The 25,252-nt window shown below is 33.4% G+C and overlaps 3 protein-coding genes across 3 annotated transcripts; all 3 read right to left on the minus strand.

Moving 5' to 3' along the window:
- Nucleotides 1–4,580: 4,580 nt before the first annotated feature.
- On the minus strand, nucleotides 4,581–12,618 carry LOC126018671 (olfactory receptor 10AG1-like). Its single transcript, XM_049780769.1, is given in 3 exon segments — nucleotides 4,581–5,516; nucleotides 5,518–5,531; nucleotides 12,591–12,618. Coding segments are annotated over 3 exon segments (978 nt in total).
- A 4,522-nt stretch (nucleotides 12,619–17,140) lies between these two features.
- LOC126017876 (olfactory receptor 10AG1-like) lies at nucleotides 17,141–18,094 on the minus strand. Its single transcript, XM_049779939.1, has one exon. The coding sequence runs from the start codon at nucleotides 18,077–18,079 to the stop codon at nucleotides 17,141–17,143; it is 939 nt and encodes a 312-aa protein (XP_049635896.1). The 5' UTR covers nucleotides 18,080–18,094.
- Nucleotides 18,095–23,649: 5,555 nt separating this feature from the next.
- Nucleotides 23,650–24,624, minus strand: LOC126018672 (olfactory receptor 10AG1-like). Its single transcript, XM_049780770.1, has one exon. The coding sequence runs from the start codon at nucleotides 24,622–24,624 to the stop codon at nucleotides 23,650–23,652; it is 975 nt and encodes a 324-aa protein (XP_049636727.1).
- Between the last annotated feature and the right edge of the window lie 628 nt (nucleotides 24,625–25,252).

Here is a 25,252-nt window from a genome sequence, read left to right on the forward strand (position 1 = left end):
TAAACTAATCTCTGATTCTCCCATTCTGTTTATACATTATTATACTCTCTGCATGTTCAATTATGTGGAGTAAACATAAAATCCTGAAATCTTTTTGCCACCTCATCATTTATTTATTACAAATAAAACAGGTTCAGGATCATTAGAATATAAAATTAAGTTATGAAAACAGACTACAAACATGAATATTAATAGTAAATAATTACTAGCCAAGCATGCATTTATCATTTTAATAAATTACTAAAAATAATCTTCTTCAACTCTTCTAAAATAGTTGCTATTTTTCTTTTAGATAAATTAGAAATTTTATTTTCTATAAAAGAACATTTTATCAAATGAAAATGGGAATTTGAAAAATGTTTATGTAATTTATCTTTGCTGATTCTGCAAGATACATGTATATTAATTCAATGGACAAAAATCCTACTTACCTGATTGCATTGAAATTAATTATATTTTTCTTTATTAGTTAAATATTTTAAATTCAAATAAAATTGTTTTAATATATATGTATATAATTTACTTGAACCAGAGATTTGGAACCTTCTACTTCAGAGTCCATTGTTATTTTTAACAATTTCTTCCTCCTTAAAAAGTATTTGAAATTTGCCACAGGGATCAACTTCTTTCCCTGGTCTCACTTTAATTAATTGAGTCATCCTGGCTTCATACAGTTGTCGACTCTAATTAGAAACATGCTTGACCATACCTCTACTTAAAATTTTCATGTTATTTATATTTTATGCACTCATTATTAAGTCTAAACACTAAAAGTTAAAAACTTCTGCTATATTGATTATTTTAAAACTACTTGCAAAAGATGCCTAATGAGAGTTTTATTTTCCTTTAAATTCCAGAAACATTTTGTCTGAATAGCTAAAGGTGTCAATTGTAATCAGTCTGAATTTTCTGTCTTTACACATTAGTCAGGTACATTTGAATCCCCCTTTTTATAAAAATGGCAAAAAATTATTGGGAAGGGACTGTTATCTCACTCTGTTCTAGTTAGATAATTATAAACAGATGTATCACTTCCAGGATCAATCCTTAATTTTAAATACATTGATGATATGACACCATGTTTCAAGAAAAACAATCCACCATTATTTATTTATTTTTAATTATAACACCATGAGATTGAGTTAAAAAACAGTTGCTAGGCTGGAGAGATAGCATGGAGGTAAGACGTTTGCCTTTCATGAAGAAGGTCATTGGTTCTAATCTCAGCATCCCACATAGTCCCCCCCAACCCTAGCATGCCAGGAGCAATTTCTGAGCATGGAGCCAGGAATAACCCCTGAGTGCTGCCGGGTGTGACTCCAAAAAGAATAGTTGCTGATAGTTTAATTCAATCATACAGTATTTAGCCACCAACACCTTCTTCAGTGCTCCTTTCCTGGCACCAACTTCCTAGTGACCTTCCCATAGAACCATGCACACACATACCCATTGCCTCTATGGCACTTAATTTTCTCAATTTTTGTCATCGATTTACCTCACATACAAAAACCTAAAACTCTAAGCATCTTGTGTAACATAAAAAACCTTGTGTGACTTCAAGTTTATTGTGGTGACCTTTGGGTAGAGCAGTTAACATTGAGAATATGATTTTGTAACTTCCACTATTAAAAAAAAACAAATAGTGACACACACCAAAAATTTGATAGCAGACAACACAAGTAGGTGAATAATTTAAGTGCATCAATATCCTTGAGTAAAGCTGCATTTGTAAGATTCATTAAAAAAATCATAGTCAGTTAGTTATGCATTTCTTTATGTGCATTTCTTTATTGGGGGACAGTATTGCTCCTTTGGACTTGTTTAGCAGAGAATAGGGGGATATATACATTTCTATGTATTTCCTAAGGAACAGTGTTGTTATTACACATATGAGCAGAAATTATTGAATATGACATCTTCTTAAGAATAGATACTATAACCTACCCATAGACTACCATAGTTTCCTGGTGCTTCAATATTCCACAGTGAAGTGAGAGATATGCAGCCAAAACAAGTTTTTATTAAGTACCAGAATCCACTACTAGCTAGAGTGTCATGATCCAAACTAGTTACCCTGCTAAAATTTTGATATGTACATATATATTGTGCAGGGAATTAGAGTAGCATCTTTCCTGCTAAACTATTTTATTTCTCCAAACTTAATTCATTTACAGCTTAATCTGATCACCTGCAACTGAATATTTGGGTTGTTGACATAATCTGGCTGTTGTATTAAGTGCTTTAGTGAACACAGGCATGCATATATTTTTTCAAATTAATGTTTTTGTGCTTTGGAGGTAGGTGACTATTTCTGGTTCATATTCTCTATTCTTATGAGCAGATGAATGTTCTTTTTTCACATGTTTTTAAGTGCTTCTTAAAATAGTTATTTCTATCTCAGGAATCTATCTGACACTTACATTTTCTATTGATGTACATCTCTTTGCTATTTGCTTGTTTGGTATATTTTATTTTTCTTAAATAGGTCTTTTTCTGCCAAGGTTATTTATTCTACTCTATTTCCACAAAATTGATCCTGGTCATCTGTAATATCAGACTATAAAGATGCCTGCCTATGAATGAGAGCATTCTCTTTGCTTTCAGTATTATTTATTAAGAATTTTTACCAAGCATTCTTTTTTTAAAGCATGTTAGTTATTGATTGAGTGATTGATTGATTGATTGATTTGTTTTGGGGATACACCCAGTGATACTCAGACGTTACTCTGGCTCTGTGCTTAGAAATTGCTTCTGGCGGGACCGGAGAGATAGCACAGAGGTGTTTGCCTTGCAAGCAGCCGATCCAGGACCTAAGGTGGTTGGTTCGAATCCCGGTGTCCCATATGGTCCCCCGTGCCTGCCAGGAGCTATTTCTGAGCAGACAGCCAGGAGTGACCCCTGAGCACTGCCGGGTGTGGCCCAAAAACCAAAAAAAAAAAAGAAAGAAAGAAAGAAATTGCTCCTAGCAAGCTCGGGAACCATAAGGGATGCCAGGAATTGAACCTGGTTTATCCAAGGTCAGCCACATGCAAGGCAAATGCCTTACCACTGTGCTATCTCTCAAGCCCCTTTACCAAGTATTCTTTAACAACCATGTAAAATAACATTTACTGGTAAACTATTATTTGTATAATATGAAGTTGTTTTCATCTTGTTTGGAAAAAATCACAAGGAAAATATTTTCACCAAAAGTTGTTAGGTGTATTTCAAACCTTAGCTTTTGTAAACCAAGACTGAGAATTTTTCACAGATTTATACTGTGTGTTATTCTGTGTATACCACAGATGATTGAGACCACTCAGTATTGCCCCTCACCCTGCGTGTAGTATGTGTGTGTTTGTGTGTGTGTGTTTTATTTTGATCACACTAGCAAAGTTTATAACTACTCTTGACTCTGTGCTTAGGAATTATTTTCAGTGGGTTTTGGGGGGACCATAAGGACTTTTGGGAATCAAACCTGAGTCAGACACATCAAAGGCAAATGCCTGTCCGATTATAGTATCACTCCCAACCTTTCTTCTTTTAAAAGTGCACCATTGTATTTAGTGTCCTCTTTATTCCTCTATCATTGAATTGAAAAAGTAAACTAGCTTAATTACATCGGTAACATTTCCAGCCCTCTATGAATTGATATGGATATCCGAAAGTGGAAATGTCAGAAACATCTACTACTCATTAGATACAGACAGAAATAAATTTAAAGTTACAAAAAAAAAGGGAACAATGCTACCATGAAACAGTAAGTTCTGGAAGAACAGAGAGCATTTTGGGGGTTTGGAGTCTTAAAAGGACCACAGTGAAAAGAACAAGAAAGCCAGACCAAGTGGTATAAATAAGAAAAAAATACAAAAATAATCAAATAAAAAAGCATTAGTATTTTTTCTTCTTCCTATATTATCAAAGCTATTTTTTTTCTTGTTGGCTAAAGAAACCATAGACAGAGAGGAGAACAAACTTTAATTGGGAAGATTAAAGAAAATTTATGCACCAGAAAAGATAGTGCAGTAGTTAAGGTAAAGTTTGCCTTGTATGCTGAGAACTCTAGCTCCATCATCAATATTACAAATGATCCCTTGAAATTCCCAGGAGTAATTCCTGATCAGAGGCAGGTAAACCTTATCATATGTAAGACCTGAGAACCTCTGTGTGTGGCTCAAAAACAAGAAAACAAAAATTGCAACACAGAACATAACCCCACTTCCTGGATAATTCACGGTTGTTCAGCCAATTTCTTAACTCAGTATCTCACAGTCAAAATAAAGGCATATTTATTTCCAATTAGATCATGCAATTCAGATGATCTTACTTTTTTTTTAAAGCTGTGTTTCTCTGAAGTTTTTATAATAATTTTTTATTTTGACCAAGGTGGATTACATGTCTTTCATAGTAATATTTTAGGTATATAGTAAGATCTGACTTTTGACCATACAGGGTCCTTTTAACCTTATGATATGAAGCTTCCTTGGCACAATGGGATAATTATGATAATGCTGGAAATAAATGTTACGTTTAAATAAAGCTAAAAGATATATTTCTGTTGCTTTTCACAGGTTTAAACAAATTCTTTCTGTGATTTCAAGTCAGATTATTAGCTTAGTTAGCAGTTTTCTAAGTGATGCCATGATGTCCTTGTTCCTCAGGGTGTATATAATGGGATTTAATGTTGGAATCAAAACAGTATAAAAAAGAGAGATAAGTTTCCCGACTCCTTCCGATTGATTGGGTTTGGGTTGTAAATAAGTAATGGTGGCTGTTCCATAGAACAGGACAACAACTATCAGGTGAGAAGAACAGGTCGAGAAGGCTTTAGACCTCCCTTTGGCTGATGATAACTTCAGAATGTTGGAGATAATTTTGCCATAGGAAACGACAATCAAAAGAAAGGGAACCATAATAAATACAACAGCAACGACATAGACGGCAATCTCATTCACAAAAGTGTCCCCACACGCTAGCTTAAGAATCGGGGGAATGTCACAGAAGAAATGATTTATTGTGTGAGAACCACAGAAGGGCAGAGAGAAAATCTGGCATGTTTGTCCAATGACAGCTGGAATGCTACACATCCAGGAAGAAATCACCAGCTGGACACAAACTTTGTGGTTCATGACGAGAGGATAGTGCAGAGGGTTACAGATGGCCACGTAACGGTCATAAGCCATCACAGTTAGGAGGACACACTCTGAGCCACCCAGCATAAGGACAAAACACATTTGGGTTGCACAAGCCAAGAAAGAAATGTTTCCCTTCTGGGTCAAAAGGTCTGTGAGCATTCTTGGAATGGTGACAGTTACATAACAGATTTCTAAAAAGGAAAAATTGCTGAGAAAGAAGTACATAGGGGTCTGGAGAATGGGGTCAATGCTTGTTAACAGAATTATGATGCTATTACACATTAGGATAGTAAGATAAATGACTAAGAATATTGCAAATAGAGTCCAGCGGAAATTGGGAATATCAGAAAACCCCAACAGAACAAATCCTACCATTGTAGTGATATTTGCCTTTTCCATCTTTCATTTGTTCTCCATCTGTAGATATGGTAAATTGAAGATCATCAATTCATTTAAAACTGTAAGGTTTAACTATCCATATTCTGTGACCTGAATGAGATTGGGGATATAGCAATATAATATTCCAGATTATTTTTACTCTTAGCCTGCTCTGTTTTTGAGAAATGACATTTGACACTGCAAAAATCAACTGACATGCAGATAAAATTAACCTAAAAATAAAATATTAGGGTATTTTTATATGTAATAATAAATTTTAATACACTGAATGTACTATAGTGATATTTGAGAAAAGAGTATACATTGCTATTTAGTTTATTGTACAGAGATAAAATCTAATTGCTTACCATTATTAGTATACTTTGATAATTTTTCTCTTGTATTACCTGGTCTCATAATTTTCTTTTCATGTTGGGTGACACTCCATCTTATAATTCCAAGAATTTTATATTAAAGTTTTTCATTATTGTTTATAAACCCTTTTAATCCAATGAGAAAATTTTATTATACAAGTCCCCTTTTCCTGAAAAAAATACATACATAAAATATTATTATACTTAATTACCTCTCTCATCTTGAATGAAAAATTATAGAATCCATTACTTCAATCTCATACTTTTAACTTATCATCTTTATTAATCTTATATACAGTTAATTTTAAATATATTTTAATTCAGTCATGAAATATAGTCCTGGGGTTAAATATCTTACTTTTCTAAATCCTTTGAATTCAAAGTTAATTATCATACAATTACCTAGCAATCAAATAAAATTCAACTAATTTTTATCTTTTTTAATATTAGAAAATAAAACCTAATGTTGATTAAACCCAAGGCTATTTATTCTAGATGTTTAAATGAACAGACTCATGATGAGACAAGCAAACCAAAAAATTAACATGCAATTTAGTTTCACTTCATACCACTATCTTATAATATCCAATACTGCCTACACATTCAAATTACATTATAATGATATTCTTGCTTTATTCTTTGAAATATATATCTATATATACACAAACAAACATATATATACTTATCCTATTTGTCGACTATCCTATTTTATCGCCACCTATCAGTGGTTTGAGCTATCTTGAGTAGTTAACACATCATTAGGTAGCTTAGACTTTCTTGCTCTTTGATTTTCTCTTTTCATTTCAACTTCACATTTAGATCTCCTTAGATAAAATGCTATAGCAACAAAATTCTAGCTTACCTTTATGAACTAGAAAGAAGCAGTCTATCATGTCAAACCTGTATTAATTTTAAACTTTTCTTTCAAGAGAAGAAATCATTGCCACACTGCAATATTTTTGGCTAACTTGAAACTTTAGCTACTCTTAAATAGCAAGTAGTCCTACTCTCCCTGAGGAACATTGTTTATGCCACAAATGACTACTTCTGTTTGGCAGGCATCTGGGTATAATTTTCAAAGCTACTTTTTCTGTAGATGACCTAATCTCACCTCAGCCCATTCTTGACATAATTTTTCTCATAATAGGAAAGCATTACTGGTGAGAAAACACTACTGATTTTTAGGGAAATCAAAATATGTACTATATTTTAGACACCAGCTAAATTATGTAGTGTATCTTCCTTAATTTTAGAGTCATAATGTATTTATAACTAGAGTCCAGATTTTAGAACATCCACACTTAGAAACCATAATCATATAATATGTTGAATGAACTTGGTATATTAGATCACTTTGCTATATTAAGTAGTAATACCTTGTTTCAAAAGTGGAACACTGAATATTTTCTATTGATGTGAGCATTAGGTGCCTCTTTTAACAAACATCTAGATGGTTATACGCAAAATTGGAGGCTTATTTAGGCACCCTGGAAAGTAACATATTAAAATTTTATTGTACCGCAAAATATACAGTGTAAGAAACATTATTAAACACAGAAGAGAATCAAACCGTTATTTTCAAAATTGTTTGCCATTTTTCATATCCAGGAAAATATTGAGAAAAAATGGCAGCCATCTTACCTCACATCTTAAATCCATATTTATACAACAAAATAATTGTATTTTATGTATACTTTGCTTGACAGTATATTCTGAAAGTAAAATAACTTGTTAGAAACCTTTTTTTGTTTGTTTGTTTGTTTTTTTGGTTTTTGGGCCACACGCAGTGATGCTCAGGAGTTATTCTTGGCTATGCACTCAGAAATCACTCCTGGGTTGGGGGACCATATGGGACACCAGGGGATAGAACTGCAGTTTGTCCACCAGGGGATAGAACTGCAGTTTGTCCTAGGTCAGCCAGGAGAGGCAAACGGCCTACCACTGCACCACCACCTTGGCCCCTAGAAACCATTTTTAATCTGAAACCTGAATATAATACACTTCAGATCTTAAAATTCATATAACAGCTCATTTGTCTTAAACCTTATCTTAAATGTCTGGATATATGACACTGTATTTATTGATCCTCCGGTTCTCAGTTTTCTGTATTTACTCTACTTTTGCAGACAAATTGAATAGTTCTGTAGCTTACTTATATTTTGTATCTTTATTATAGACATATAAAATAAAGTCACACTAAAATTTCTTTTGGAAGGGCTGAAGCTGATAAGGCATCTGCCCTACATTCTGCTGATCTGGGTTTTATTTGCAGTTCTATACAAGGTCCCTTGAGTCTACCAGGAGTAATCCCTAAGCAGAGTCAGGAAAATTCCTTAGCACTTTTTACTGTGGCCCCTAAACAAGCAAATAAAAGCAAAATTTCTTCTGGAAATCACCTTAACCATGTAATTAGATACCATTAGTCTCTTCTAAGTTACAAATGTATCAACTTTGTTCATTAATATTTACTTGTAGCTAGTTATATAAAAATGGGTTGTCTATAATATAATTCCCTTAACAATTTGTCACCAAATATCTCCCATCAGTTACTGATTGTTTGTGATGTATGTAGTCCCGCCTTTTTGGTTGAAGTCTCTCCTATCTGCATGACATCACATAATGGGGAAGATACTCTATTTTTGTTTAAACAGCACTGCTTTACATTGAACTCACCTCTATCAGATAGCTATAGCTATTTAAAATTATTCAAGAGTAATGTCTTAAAATTATCAAAATGTTTTCTTATGATTCTGAACTTTAGTAATTCCTTTACATCCAACTTATTTTCCTGATAGATGTCAATATTTCTGCCAAATTTTTGAACTGCTTTTAATGATATGTTTTCATTATTTGATTATTTTATATTATTTTTTGTTTTGTTTATTGGGCCACACCCGGTGACTCTCAGGGTTTAATCCTGGCTATGGTCTCAGAAATCACTGGCTTGGGGGACCATATGGGACACTAGGGAATCGAACCATGGTCTGTCCTAGGGTAGTGTGGGCAAGGCAGGTGCCTTACCCCTTGTGCCACCACTCCAACCCCATATTATTTTATATTTAACTTTTGTATTCTATATTTAGTATTTGTGATTTATGTATTTTCTTAAATTCTTGGTGAATCATTTAATTTTTATTTTATTCTTGAGCAGTGTTTACTTTTTCTACCTAGATTTATGACTGTTGCATTATAGGCACATAATCTTATCTATTTTGGGGAACTTTTGGGATACAAATGTCAGTACTCAGAGTTTACTTTTACTCTGTACTCAGGATTGTCCATAAAGGTCATAGGTTATGTCAGGCCAACCATAGGCAAGGCAAGTAGTCTACTTGCTATATTTTCATTCTGTTCCCTTTATTATTTTTAAACATAGAAAGTAGCAATGCAATTTCTGATCTTTATATAAACATGTACAGAACTACTTATTCTTGGAAAAAGACATAAAAATAGGTGATTCTTCACATGTGGTAGGGCCACCCTATTTTGACTTAGCATAAGATCCTCCATCTTAATATGTCAACCATTTTATACATACTGGCTAGCCTCTCAGTTACCTCCCCAACAAGCCCTTTCTGTAATGAGGCATGGTGAAAGTGAACTAATCTAAGACATATACTAATCATGTACTAAATCTTCCAAAAAGTCCTGGACAAAGGGCCAAGCCATCAAATAGACTGAGTAAACTGGTGGTCTGATAGTTCTCAAGAATATGTAAACGATATATCTTCCAGGTTGATCTAACCAATCATTTTAAATAACATAAGGAAATCATGAGTTGCAGTTTTAGAGCATAATAGGGAGCCCTTACACAAAGTTGGGGTCACTCTCCTTCCAAATCCCTGCTCGGTCAAGATTGGAACACAATGCTTGCATAACTTGTGCTTAATAAAACTCTTTGATACAAAGCCATTTGCTTTGTGTGTTCTTTCAGATACCGATTCCTAACAATAAATCTTGGTAACAAGTCATTGCCTGTAGAGATGGTTTTATTTGCATATGCACAGTTTAAATTAAAAAGACATAAAATAAAAAGTTAGTAAATAACTCACATCACTCTTTACAGAAGAGTAATGTGACTCCACCCTGGATATTACATGTATCTTTACCTGCAAGACCAGGCCCATTCCTGGGAGGGGTCTTGGGAAGGTTAGATAAGGCCTTTGACCCAAGGGATTAGGGTCTTGGCCAGGATGGAGAGGTAAGAGGAGGAGACATGGCTGAAAGAAGTTAAGATGCAGGGCAAGCTAAATGGTTGAGATTGAACACACATATGGTGGATAGTGTATGAATAAAGCTGATACTCCCTGAAGTCTGTCTGAGCGAGTCTGATTCCCTCTGGGACCACCTGAAGATGATGACCTGCTGGTTAATGAGGGATGAAACCTCGTGGTGGGAGCCTAAGGACAAAGACCTTCATCTCCATCCAAGCCCATGCTAAGGGCTGAATGCAACAGAGTAAAAATGATCAATTTTCATTTTATTTATCCACATCCACAGAGAATATTATAAAAGTATATGATATATTATGCATTACAGAATACATATAAGTATATTTATTATATAACTATATGTAATATTCAATATATGTAATAATTTTTACTTGAGTACCACAATAGCTAAACCTGTGGCACTTGGGACTATTTCCTGAATCTATTATAAAGGATTACTCCTGGAAATGCCTGGACAACTATTTTCAGTACCCAACGTCCCTAGGTCACCCAGAATTGTGTGTCTACCCACACTACTACCACTACAACACATTATTTTGATTACATTGATAACAGGAGTTTATTAAATAATCAAAATACAAAGGAAGAACTAACAGAAAAATATGCTCAGAGATGTAAACAATAACATCAATGATCAGATTTTTATTCACTATTATCAGTATGTTCATGTTTGTGTATATGTATATGGGTTTTCCCTTTTTATTTTTATTTCACTATATATTGCTCATACCCAGTGGTTCTTAAAGATAACTCCAGATCTGTTATGAAGGATGACTCCTGACAATACTCAGGGAATCATATATGGTACCGGGTATTGAACTGATGTTGGCCACATAATAGGCAAGCTCTGTACTTTCTCTGGCCCCACTTTTTATATGCAAGACCTGTTATCTAAAATTATATTCAAGTAAACATTTAGTATACATATACAGTGATCAAACATGTGCATCTTTGATTAAACAGCTTAAAGTGGAGAAAGCTAAAAGCAGTCTAAGAATTATAGCACTGAGAATCAGCAAGTATGAATAGAGAAAAGTACTAAGGCCAACAAAATAAGGAGAGAGAGATAGAAATCAAATAATAACACTCATACATGAAGATTTATCAATTTAACACAAGCTATAAAAACATCAATTTGGGCAAAATATTTAAAAGAATATTTGGACAAATTGTAATATTTGATGGAAAAAGAGAATTTATTATAATTTATTTACACTAATTAGGGATCTTTCAAAGGATTTATAAGTAGAAATATTTTTCAAAGTACAAACATATTACTACATTTTAGAAATAATTTTTGAGTAAAGAAAATTTAATTATTGGGGCTGAAAAGATGTTACAGTGGTCTGGGCACTTGCCTTTTATGGGACTGACATTCCAGACACCTGGTATTATCCTCCCAATAATGCCAGGATTAAGTTTGGAGTGCAGAGCCGAAAGTAACCCTCAAGCATCACTGTGTAGGCTCCCAAACAAGCAAACAAGCAAAAATAGATGAATATTTTTTAAAAGCTAGAACTAAATACAAAACTAAAATAAACTACAGTAATAAGTAAATCTAAAGGGTTCAAATTCACTGGAATGTAAAGTCAACACTTGTATTGAAAAAGTTAGAAAACACAAGCATATTTTATATATTTTTCACTTACATAACTTTTCTTAATGATATAGATACACCAAATTAAAACAGAAAGTTGTTAACAGATGAAGAAATAGTTCACATGAGAGGATGAAATATCACCCATTTTATTAACCATCATTGCAATTTAAATTTGTTCATGAGTAAGAAATTTCATATTGTCTCTCCTTCAGTACTTCATTTCTGAAAATATTGAGGATCTTAGAAACCATGGACAAATGCAGAGATGCATCACCACAACTCCTGTATTACAGGAATATACTCCTTTATTCTGTATTAAAATTTCATAAAAAGAAAAAGTCAAGAGTGAGCAAAAGAACAAACTACAATTTTTAAAATGTGCCACTAAACAAAATGAGCATAATACACGCTGTATTTGTTTTTCAAGATAATATCCATCCCCATCTATAGAAAGATGTCTTTGATGACCTTAATTGGAAGAGGGGGAACAATGACAGGATATAAGCCCTCCATGTTTTTTCATAGCTGACTTGAACTAGTGGTGATAAGTATAATTGTTTTTATTTCAAGTAAATGACAATTAGGGGCCGGAGACATAGCATAGAGGTAGGGCATTTGCCTTACATGCAGAAGGATAGTGGTTGGAATTCCAGCATCCCATATGGTCCCCTGAGACTGCCAGGACCTATTTCTGAGCATATAGCCAGGAGTAACTCCTGCTTGCTGCCAGGTGTGACCCAAAAACAACAACAACAACAACAACAAAAAGATAAGTGACAATTAATTGTTTAATGTACTTAAATCAGTATTTTCTATGCCTAGAAATGATAGAAATATATATATTAGAATGTAAACAAAATTTATCAAAGAATTTACCCCCAATTTTCTTTACCTCCCTGACACTGCAATACCAGCTCCATCATGCAACTGTGGCCACTTTGTCAGAAAGCCTGGACCAGGCTGAATAGGAAATTGAACTTGTGGCATAGATAGCCAACAAGAAACTGTGTGGACTACCTATTAGAATCCAGAATTTTTTTGCTGGGATTGGTCTCAATAATGATTTGTGAGAACCAGAGAAAACACAAAAAGAGTGAACCATCAAGGAGTTACACAAAGAGATACACTTACAGCAGAAACAGAGGAATAAGATTGAACCTCCCTAAAACTGGTATTTGTTTGGTTTGTTAAATCCCTTGTTATAAATAGTAGACTGGCAGTGACGTTCACATGGGAACTGTGGCATGGCTTTTTCTTGCAACTCCTTTGGCCCTTTTCTCCTTCACTCCTGCAAACAATAAAGGTTGCTTTTGTTTGTTTATTCATGGTGGGGGCAAAAAATGAGGTGTTCTGCCCTACTGCTGAGATATGACTATGAATGACTGCTTTGATGATGAGCACTTGTTAATTGATATAATTCAGCATGTTAATTAATGTTTCTCACTAGCTCATAGTTTACTGACATTTGTTTGTAGATTCAAATGAGAAAAAAAATAAGCTATTATGCTTATGTTTTAATGTTATTTTTGTAAATTACAACTATCTGGAATTATTTTTTTGTCACTTTAAAATGGAACATAAGGAGCAGGAGGAATAGCACAGAGGGTTGAGTGATTGATTGTCTTGTATTCAGCCAACCTTGCTTCAAGTTCTCAAATCCTAGATGTTGCCTGCATATTGCCAGGAGTGCAGAGTCAGGAATAATACCTGAGCACTTAGGGTATCCCAAAAACAAATAACAAAATAAAATAAAACAAAACAAAAAAACAAACAAATAAAAAGAAATATAAACCAAGTTTTCTATTAATGATTTTCTGATAAACTTAGTATAATTTATGCAAAGAATATAGTTTACATGTAAGTGTACACTGCAACACTTCAATTTGTAAAAGTATTAGGCAGAAATATTTTTGTTCTTTAATTACATTTAATTACATTCTTTAATTAATTCTTTAAATTTTTCTAATGCTACAAATTTAGTTTCATCATTTTATTCATATAATTTCTTTAACATTTTACATTAAATTATTTTATTCATATGTTATTATTGTATCACTTATCTAATGTATTACTTAATGAAATATGTATTTCTTCTTTATTTGAGTATGTTATATAAGTCCCGGGCATTTTTAAATTTACAATACATTATTATTATAATAGCATTTAACATTCTTTTTTTATTGGGAGGGAAGGAGGTAGGACAAGAAGGAAGAAGAAAGGAAGGAGGGAGGAAGTAAAAAGGAAAAAGAAATGAGGAAAGGAGAAAGGGAAGGAGGTAGAAAAGGAGAAAAAGAAAGAAGAGAAGAAAGGAGGAAGGAAGAAGGGAAGGATGGAGGTGGGGAGGAAGAAGATAGGGAGGAAAGGAGAGAGGGAATGTAGAAGGGAGAGAGGGTAGAAAGAAAGAAGGGACAGCATTTAACATTTAAACTGATTTGGAAATATCTAATTAGACCAGTTAACAAATGAACAGTCTTTAGTGATCATAGACAGTGTACATGGAACAGAATAATATAAGCCTCAATTCCTGAATGATTCATGATGATATACAAGAAGTAATGTTTCAAATAAAAAGCTGTATAAATGGGTATGCAGATGAAGAAATTAAAAAATATGTCAAGATAACACATTCCAGCTTTATTAAGTGTTCTCCATTTTTCCTGAAACTAAAATACTAGCCACATTATTAACTCTTACTTTTGAAATATCTAATTAGACAGGGAGCCAAATTTTGGAATATAAAGAACCACAATATAATCAAAACTAAATCAATTTGTCCCCAGTCTTTTTGCTATCCCAAAGATTTCAGATTGGGCACCTTTAGATTTCTGACAATTCTAAATAATCCCAAGGGAAAGAGTAAAGAATGATCCCACTCCGGAACAAATTTTCAGTAGGAACAACAATATATTGATTTAAAAAAAATTAAACAAACAAGCATAAAATAAAATAGAAAACATATCAAAGTCTTTTTCCTCTTGACAAGTTCTTAAGAATGAATTATGCACTATAAAGCAGGCCCAGTAATTTGTGTAAATCTCAGAAAGGCAGTTTTACAAACACAAAAGTCTCATATTCCATTTCTGGGATCTTCTTTATTCTAATATTTAATTTGCCTTTTTATTTTAGGGGGCTGCTTTCTTCCTTTGAAGAAGATCAAGTCTTGTGGATTTTACTGGTTTCTACTTTCTTCCGCCACTTGTATTAACATTTCTTAGCTCTGCTGTCATCTTCTCCTGGATTCTTGTCTGTGAGAGTAGGAAAAAGACAAAACTGGAAATCCTAGATGGAGACCAGGAAAATAGTGTTTACATGCTGTAGGAATTCCTACAAATTTTGCCAGTCTGGACCTCCCTAGAGACTCATGGGTCCTGGTAGATAAATTGGGTGTATTAACACAAGCAGTCACTTCCTGGTTCCCCACATTCCTTTCTTCAAGATTATCATTTAATATGCCTTATCAGAACGTGTCTTATTTTTTGTTTCATGAAGCCATGATATCTCCAGAAATAGCAGGTGAACTAAGAGCCCTTGTTATTTGAGGAGTTTCAGCTACACATAGCTTTAATAAAATACAATAAAAAATATGCAGACTTAAAAAAATCAAAACAGAGTTTGGGGAGACAGAGGGATTGGGTTTCACATGTTGTCTCCCACTGCATCAGCAGATCAGACAATAAACCAACAGAACATACCATTCTGGGGTTTAGCTCCAGTATAAAAGTTAAAGATGAATACTTTGCACACAGATTGTCATTTTTTCTGCTCTGATTTGGTAGAGAAGAGGTCCAAAATCCTATCATGTATATTTTAATGAGATACATCTAGAGAAATGCAAGACTTGTTTCCTAATGGTACATTTATTTTGTTTACTGGAATGATTCTGCTATTTTGCTAGAATAAATGGTTTATTAGAATAATCAAGTAGATTATTATTTTTGTTTGGTTTCAGTTTTTGTCACACACAGCAGTGTTCTAGGTTTCTTCTGACTTTGACCTCAACAGTTCCTCCTGGTGGGTTTGAAGGGACATATAGAATGCTGGGAATTGAACTTGGATCAGCCACATACGAGCCAAATGCCCTACCATTTGTACTATTATTCTGGATCCATCAAGTAGTATCTTTTAGAATAAAGGCAACTTAATAAATATTGCTGAGAATAACTCATGTAGTTTCACATAATTTTTAATGTTTGATTAAACATGATGAATCAATGCAAAATATCACAAAGAACAATTATATTAAGTCAATGTGGATTAAAGTCATATATAATTTATCTGCAAAAGGGCAATTATTTCATTTTCAATTCAATTTTATAAACTGATAAAGAATAACTTAAGATAAAGCTCGAGATTTTTTCCTAAACATTGAGGCCACATATAGAAACAAAGATAAAAAAGAAAAGGAGAAATTAAAATATATGCAAAGTAAGGAAGAAGGCAAAAAATATAGTAGCATAAATATCTATGTACTAAAATTGTACCTAAAGTTTATTCATTTGTTTTGATGTTTGGGCAGTTTTTTGTTTATTTGTCTGTTTGTTTGTTTTATTGGATGGGCACACCTGTTGATGCTCAAGGCTAGCTCTTGGCTCTTTCCTCAGGAATTACTCCTGGCAGTGCTTGGAAGAATATGTGGGATCCTAGTGATCAAACCTGGTTCAGTCATATACAAGATAAATGCCCTACCTGCTGTATTATCACTCTGGCTATAGCAATAAGGTTTGCACACTTTTAGTTTTGTTTTATTCAGTTGATTTTGTTTGTTTGTTTTTGTTTTTGGGAGCTGCATTTGGTGTCACTCAAGGGTCGTCTTGGCTCTGCACTCAACAGTTATTGCTAGCAGGCTAAACGGTGTTGGATCATATAGGATGCAAGAAACTGAATCCAGGTTGGCCACTTGCAAGACACATGCCCTACCCACTATGCCATACTTTCCTTGGATGCAAGAAATTGCCAAGAATATAAAAAGACATATTCAGACTGTGTTAGGCAAAGCATATCAAATTATAATATAAATTTAATATATATTTTCTAAATGATTATATAGATATTTGTACTCTTAAAGTGTAATAATAATGTCAAATGTTAATAAAATTAAATAAATATCCAAAATAGTCACTTTAGATTTTGGGAAGGATATACTTGACATATACATTAATAGGTAAGAGATACCGTCTTTTACTTTTACATATCACAACCAATGTAAGGGGGTAAGAGATATAAAATAGACAAATGTGTTTACAAACTAGTTGAATACTTACTTTCTTATGGCAAGATAAACAGTGGATATACTTCCAATTAATTATTCAAAAGTGTAATTCCACCAATAAATAAAGATAATAAATCTATAATGAAGTAGAAATGTTATTTACCAATATTTTATAATTATGCAATAGCAGAATTAAATGGAAAATGACAGTAACTTCAGTTGCCAATGCAAAATTAAGGCAGCAATTTCTTCAACGCCATGGTAACATCCTTATTTCTTAGAGTATATATTATGGGATTAAACATTGGGGTGACTATTGTATAGAAAAGTGAAAAAAACTTGTCTGCTCTGGAGGACTTTTTGGATTTGGGTCTTAAATAAGTGATTGCTGCCGATCCAAAAAATAAAACCACAACTATGATATGAGAGAAGCAAGTCGAGAAGGCTTTGGAACGTCCTGTTGCAGATGGTACCTTCAAGATGGTGGAGATGATTTTACTATAGGATCCAAGGATTAGCAGGAAAGGAACCATCACAAATACCACGGCAACTGTGAAGACCAACATCTCGTTCATAAATGTGTTCCCACAGGCCAACTTGAGCATTGGAGGGATGTCACAGAAGAAGTGATTGATTTGGTTGGATTTACAAAATGATAAAGAGAAAATCTGGCTGGTTTGACCTATCTCTGTGGTAATACCAGTAAACCAGCAGGCAGCCACCAGCTGGACACAGAACTTCTGGTTCATGACCATTGGATAGTGCAGAGGGTTGCAGATGGCAACATAGCGGTCATACGCCATTGCCGTCAAAAGGAGGCACTCCACGTTTCCTAGCGTAAGGACAAAACTCATCTGTGTTGCACAGGCAAATAAAGAAATGCTTCTTCTCTGGGTCCAAAGATTTTTGAGCATTCTTGGAAGAGTGACAGAGACATAGCAGATTTCCAAAAAGGAGAAATTACCAAGGAAAAAATACATGGGAGTTTGAAGAGACTGGTCCAAGATGATTATGAGAACAATGATGCCATTCCCGAACACAATAGCCAAGTACACAAAGAAAAATATGACAAAAAGTAACATTTGAGAGTTGGGAATATCAGAAAACCCCAAAAGAACAAATTCTGTCATGGCAGTGAGATTTACTTTTGCCTGTTTTTTCTGCTCTTCCATCTGTGAAAATAAAGAAATTAGCTATATCTATTTTAATTGGTTTTCCAAGTTTATAGATCAAAGAGACCTGATTTTATTCACATTTATATCTTTGCCTTCCATTTATTTTCCTCATTTCGTATTCTATTTTCAAAGAATTCAAATGAGACCTAACGGAAATTTAGTTTGATTTCCGAAGTGTTTACATTTATTTCTGACTTTTCTTAAGCGGCAATAAAATTATGATTTTAGAACAATGCTTGCTAGTGAAGATGCTTGAGATTATATTTTACTATTATGGCTCTAGAGACTATATAATCTATGCAATTACTTTAGCAATATTATTAATTAAGGAATCCATCCTTTAAAGAAATTTACCAAATGCTTACTGCATAATCAGTAAAGATAAATAAGGCATTTTTTTTAACTCTCTCTACTACCTCCACTTCATACATTTTTTTCTGCCTGATTTTTCACTAACATTAAAGTACTCGAAATTTCTGGGTTTCAGTTATTTAACTATTGGGATCAAACTCGACTCAGTAAAATTGTTATATCCACTATGGTGCATATACTTGATTCTGCAAAGAACTAAAGTGGCAAATGCTATTCAAAGGCAGTCCTCATTCTTAAAAGATAAAAAAAAAAAAAAGATTACTATGTGCCAGGACAAATAAACTCAAATCTAATCTATTACTTTTAAGGAAGGCATCAATTAAGTCAAATTCTTTAATTCTTACTACTTTGGTTCTTTAATTCTTGCTACAATTCTTTAATTCTTGCTACAATTATTATATCATTCCCCTGTGAAAAAGTGTAATGTTAGTTTTCAAATTTAATGCTATTTCTCATAAGGTTCACAAAGTACCACCTTATAGCCATTGCACAAGTCCACTAGGTCTCTATAAGTGAATGATGAACATTCAAACTCCAAAAGTTAATGCATAAAGAAAAATGGTGTAAGAAAATTATTGGCCAGACTGGAGTGATAGCACAGTGGTAAAGCATTTGCCTTGCACAAGGCCATCACAGGATGGAACCTGATTCAAATCCCAGCATTCCATATGTTTCTCTGAGCCTGTCACGAGCAACTTCTGTATGCAGAGCCAGAAGTGACCCCTGAGCGTTGTCAGGTGTGATACAAAAACAACAAGAATAAAAAGTTAATGGCAACACAACATATTCATTTGATTGAACAAGAGGCTCATTTGAAGCTACAAGAGATAGTTTTAAAAGACTATTCCAAGCTTTGTGTTCAGATGTTATTCCTGATAGTGTTCTGAAAAACATGGTGCTGGGGATTGAGCCAAGTTTGACAACATACAAGGTAATCACTAAATAGCATACTCTCTCTCTCCATAATGAGTTTAGACCAGACTGAACTCAAACACATGGGTTTCTAATCAAATATCCTGTGCTTTATTTTATTTATTTATTTATTTATTTATTTATTTATTATTTATTATTTATTTATTTATTTGGTTTTTGGGCCACACCCGGTGGTGCTCAGGGGTTACCTCCTGGCTGTCTGCTCAGAAATAGCTCCTGGCAGGCATGGGGGCCCATCTGGGACAGGATTCAAACCAACCACCTCTGGTCCTGGATCGGCTGTTTTCAAGGCAAACACCGCTGTGCTATCTCTCCGGGCCCTCCTGTGCTTTATTTTGTTAAAAGAAAAATATAAAGGACTCTAAAAGTTTGAAACATGAGAAAAAAGTGTGTAAACTAAGCAGGTATGATGTTGTGTCATCACACGCACCTGGTGTGATGGGAGGAATTCAGAGCATCTAGGTTTAGGGTTAGGATTAGTGATATGGGATTGTGAAAAAAAAATCAGTGAAAGAGTAAGAGGCATAAAAAAAGTTTTTTAATACAATAGGGTGCTTGCAAAGACACTAGGTTGTGCATTATCTTAGTTTACATATGATTTCTTGGACTTAACCCCTGTAATAATGAATTTGTATATCAATCAGATCAAGTCTGAGATTGAACAGACACCTGGTATTAAGTCTCTTTTGTCAACTCAGATTTAATTCCTGGCTCCACATACTCTCCAACAATCACCATTTTGAGAATAGCTCTTGAGCACTGTTGGGTATAACTTTTCAAAACTTCCCCCTCAAAAAAGGGTTGATTAGACAAAATCCAAAGGAAGATTTTAGTTTGTGACTCTGTGTATGTGTGTGTGTGTTTGTGTGTGTGTTGTTTTGTGTGTATCCAACCGTGGGAAAATAATTGACATCAAATTCAGTGCATGAAAATCAATAAGAATTTTCCTTGCAAGAAAATGCTAATGAGTGAATAAAATACAGAGCTAAAATGAATTCAAAAACAGGGCATGTCACACTACTCTTAGGTTTATAGGCCTTTAATCCATTTATTTATTTTAAACATAATACCCAACCTCAGGTTGTTAGTATAGCAGGGACCATGGTTGTATTGCTGGTAGCCTAGTCAGTTTTTTTCCTGGTACTACTTACAGTCTCCCCACACTGCCAGAATTTATCTCTGAGCTCAGATACAGTAGTGAGCTTTGAACATTGCTGAGTGTGGTCCCAAAAGAAAAATAACAAAATATATATATATATATATATATATATATATATATATATATATATATATATATATATATATATATATATATATAAATGACACCTTACAGTTTTAGGTACTTTCCTCTTTTTTGGATGTGAGTCTCTTTCTCCTTGGCAATGGATTGTATGTTAACGTTTCTTGGATCCTGTCTGGTGATCATTGGTAATTCCTAACTCTTACCAGCAAAAGTCTCTATTTTAAGAAGGGAATCCCATCCATTTTCATGTTGTCAGCCTCTCCCATGTGTCCAATTATCCACTTGGCCTCACATATGTCCTCTGGCAACATGCCTATAATTTCATGATGGTACAGTGCTTGTCTTAGCAGAGAGGGAAAAAGGGAAAGTATCCCCTAAGTATCTGTTGTTTACATTATGATCCATTTATTTCAGTATTTTCTAAGGATAGATTAATTTTATTTAAGCCCATGGCGTCTGGAAAAAAAATCACCAGTTGTAATTTACATAATAATAAAATAACTTTCTTTATAACCACTAGCTCAAATCAACTATGGAAACGTAACTAGGACAATGATGTCACATTTTTAAAAATTTTTTTCTCAACCAATTTTAAGATAAACTAAATCACTTCATACGTTTTAAATATTGTTTCTTACTCCATCTTTATATCTGTCATATTTTATTGTCACTAATGTTTTATTGTTACTAAATTTCAGATTTTTACAAGTTATATTATGTATCTTAAGGTTTTATGAATTAAAATATGCATCTCTAAGTTTAAGCTTTAGCATAGAGTTAAAATTTATAGTGGTTGGTATTCACCATTTACTACTGGGACATTTATGTTTCATTAACCCTTCAGGTTTTCGAGTAGTAACTTCACATCCAACTTTCCTCTAAGTAATATTTCAGTGATGTTGGTGTTTTAAGACCTCAACCACCATAGCCCATGATAGTCCTAAATGAGCTCAGTGGTCAATCTAGGTTGTGTTTGGGCACCATGTTGTATAAGAAATAAACCCGGAGCCTCTCATCAAAAATATTTACTTCCATCCAAATAAACTCTTAATAGCCAAGTGTAATAAATTGATGACAGCATATTTTATAATATTATACTCCTTTTATTCAAATTTCATGAATTTCATTTATATTAATATCAATAATTTCACACACATATATAAAACAAACTCAAATATTATGCTCTTTTTTGCTGTAAATTTGTCATTTGTATCACTTTGAGATATTCAGATAGATTTTAATTTTTCTATCTTACTAACATGCAAAGAAATATATTTTAATACTTTCCATTGAAAACTGAAACCATTACAATTTACTGTTATTTATATTTTCTTGGACATATAATTTTGTTCTGATTGAACTTGAGGTCCTGAATATTTTTCTTCAATAATTTCTGAAAGACTTTTATTTTTACATTATTCAATAATTTGAATCTATGTTCACTGACTTTGATCATATATAATCTAGTACTGTCCAATTTTATTTTATATATTTTTCATCTATAACCTTTATTTTTCGCTCACTCTAAAAATTAATTAGTACATTGTTGAAAAAATATTCATTGGTATAATACCATAGATAACAATATGTAGTTTTAAAAAATACATGTAATTAATATTTAAGAAATTTTACTTGGTAGCTCTTATTTAAAGAAAAAAATACTCGCAAATTATTTACATAACTATATTTATTGCGGTTTTATGTGAAATAACCAGATATTATAAAAGCTAAGTGTTGCTGAAATGGATAAATATTATGTAGTAAAAATATACACATAATCAGGGGCTGAGCCATAGTGCAGTGGTAGGGCTTTTGTCTTGCATGCAGCTGACCCAGGACAGACCTTGGTTCAATCCTCAGCATCCCATATGGTCCCTCTAGTAAGAAGCAATTTCTGAGTGCATAGCCAGAAGTAACCCCTGAGTGTCACTGGGTGTGGCACAAAAACAACCACCACAACAAATATATATAGACACACATAATCAAATATTACTCAATCACAATAAAGAAAGAAAAATGCACTTAATAGCATAGCTATTTCAAGTTTGATTGCATTGGATAAATACACATTGGATAAATAAAAAAGAATAAAGAAATAAACATCAATGTGAACCTTTGGTGGAGAATTAAAAATAAATATCTAAAAAGAACAAATAGATAAAGAACTAATTTGTTGTGATCAGGTGGACTTGGGCATTTGTTTGGTAAAGCTGTGTGATTATTTTTGTAGGGTAGTGCAATGCCAGGAGTAACCCCTGAGTGTCACCGGGTGTGACCCAAGAACCAAAAACCATATATATATATATATATATATAATCATCTGAGTTTGAGAGCCTGAGATAAAGCACTGAAGTGTGGGACTTGTTTGATATGTGGCTAAATCTTGTTCAATCCCTAGTATCAGAAACAGTTCAATAAATACCTCCATATAAACATAAATGTTCCCTGAATACAAAGGGTCAGAAGTTATTTCTGATTAAGATAATTAGTGTGGTTCCAAATTCAAAGGAAAAATATTTGAGTTTGATAACTGATTTTGAAGTTTTTCTGATTACCACTGGGTGTCAGTCTAGTGGTCTCAGAATTCTAAATTAATGCAACACAGTTGGCTATTCATTTCAGGAGTAGAAATGTCCCTGAGCTTTTTGAACACCAATGGGCTTGGCATGTCTAACAAAAAAAGAAAATTACAGCCATATTAGTGATAAGTGTTTATACATTTTATTTGGCAACACATTTATTCTGAACAAAACTTATTAAAGTCAAATATATTAGCTAGAACAGATAGAAGGTAGATAACCATGTTGTGATAAAAAAAAACATAGACATTAAGCTTAACAATAACAAGAACCATTAATTATTTCAATTTATACTAGAAAATTCCATATAGTTTGTATTGGATTTGGGGTTAATTAACTGTGTAGTTAGAAATAAGCAATTCACGTAAACAAGATAAAAGTATGAAATCACTCAGTTAAAACCCCTACCCAAAAGAATCAAATTTAATGTACATAAATAGTTATGCTTTAGAGTAAAATGCTATGCTTTTGAATTTTAGTAGAAATCTTCTCAGTGCCACCATAACATCTTTGTTTTTCAAACAGTATATCATTGGGTTAAACATGGGTATGACAATGGTATATATTAGGGATAATATTTTCTCCATGCCAGTGGAAGGACTGGATATTGGTTTAAAGTATACAATGATGCCAGATCCAAAAAATAAAATCACAACAGTGAGATGAGAAGAGCAAGTAGAGAAAGCCTTGGCTCTTCCAGTTGCTGATGGCAGCTTCAGAATAGTAGAGATGATGTTCACATATGATCCCAGTATCAGTATAAAAGGAGTGGCAGCAACAAAAACAGCAATTGCATAAACAAACATCTCAGTCATGAATATGTCCCCACAAGCAAGCTTAACTACTGGTGGTATGTCACAGAAGAAATGATTCATCTCATTAGGACCACAGAAGGATAGAGAGAAGACATGGTAGGTGAACCCAGTGTATAATGGAATTGCACTGACCCAACAGACCATTGCCAATTGAATGCAAAATCTATTGTTCATGATAAGATGGTACAGTAATGGGTTACAAATGGCGACGTACCTATCATAAGCCATTACAGTGAGAGAAAAGCACTCAGTAGCACCCAAGATTAGAAAAAAATACATTTGAATAGCACAGGCCACAAAGGAAATATTTCTGTTTTGTCTACAAAGATCTGCTAGTAATCTGGGGGCAGTGACTGACACAAAGCATATTTCCAAGAAAGAAAAATTCCCAAGGAAAAAATACATGGGGGTCTGGAGGGAAGCATCAGTTTTGGTTATTATAAGAATCAGGCTATTTCCCATCAAAATTGTTGCATAGATTGTCAAAAATACTCCAAAAAGAAATCCTTGAAGTTCAGGAACGTCAGAGAAACTGATTAGAATGAATTCCACCACTGTAGTATAGTTTTCCCTTGAGGGATTTTGTTCTGAGGATTCCATCTACAAACAAAAATACTTTAATGCTTTGAAATATATCTTAACTCTCCTTGTTGAAGAACAGGACAAATTTAAGTTAAACTATCACTGTTTATTCACTATTCACTGGCATGGTATAGATAGATAGGTAGATGATAGATAGATAGATAGATAGATAGATAGATAGATAGATAGATAGATAGATAGATAGATAGATAGATAGATAGATAGATAGATAGATAGATAGATAGATAGATAGATAAATAAATAGATAGATAGATAGATAGAATATCACTATTCACTGGCATGGTATAGATATCCTGCTTTGTTTGTTTTGTGCTGGGTTGTATTATTTTAAATCTAAAATTCTATAATACCAGAATGTAAACAAGAAAGCTATCTTAAGTTCTCTTTTTCCTGCCCATTTAAAATGTATGTATATAAGCTCAGAATGATATAGTTAGTATACAGGCAAGGCTCTTTCCTTACAAGCAGCTGACTTGGATTTAATCCCTGGTACCACATATGTTCAATTTTAGCCCCCCTGGAGCTTCCCCTGAGTGCAGATCCAGGAATAAAGAGTGAGCACTTCCAGGGGGGCCTCCAAATGAAGAACAAAGTAATGATATGTATATAAAAATAAAATACCAAA

The sequence above is a fragment of the Suncus etruscus genome, chromosome 9, assembly GCF_024139225.1.
Source record: "Suncus etruscus isolate mSunEtr1 chromosome 9, mSunEtr1.pri.cur, whole genome shotgun sequence".
Classification (NCBI taxonomy): Eukaryota; Metazoa; Chordata; class Mammalia; order Eulipotyphla; family Soricidae; genus Suncus; species Suncus etruscus.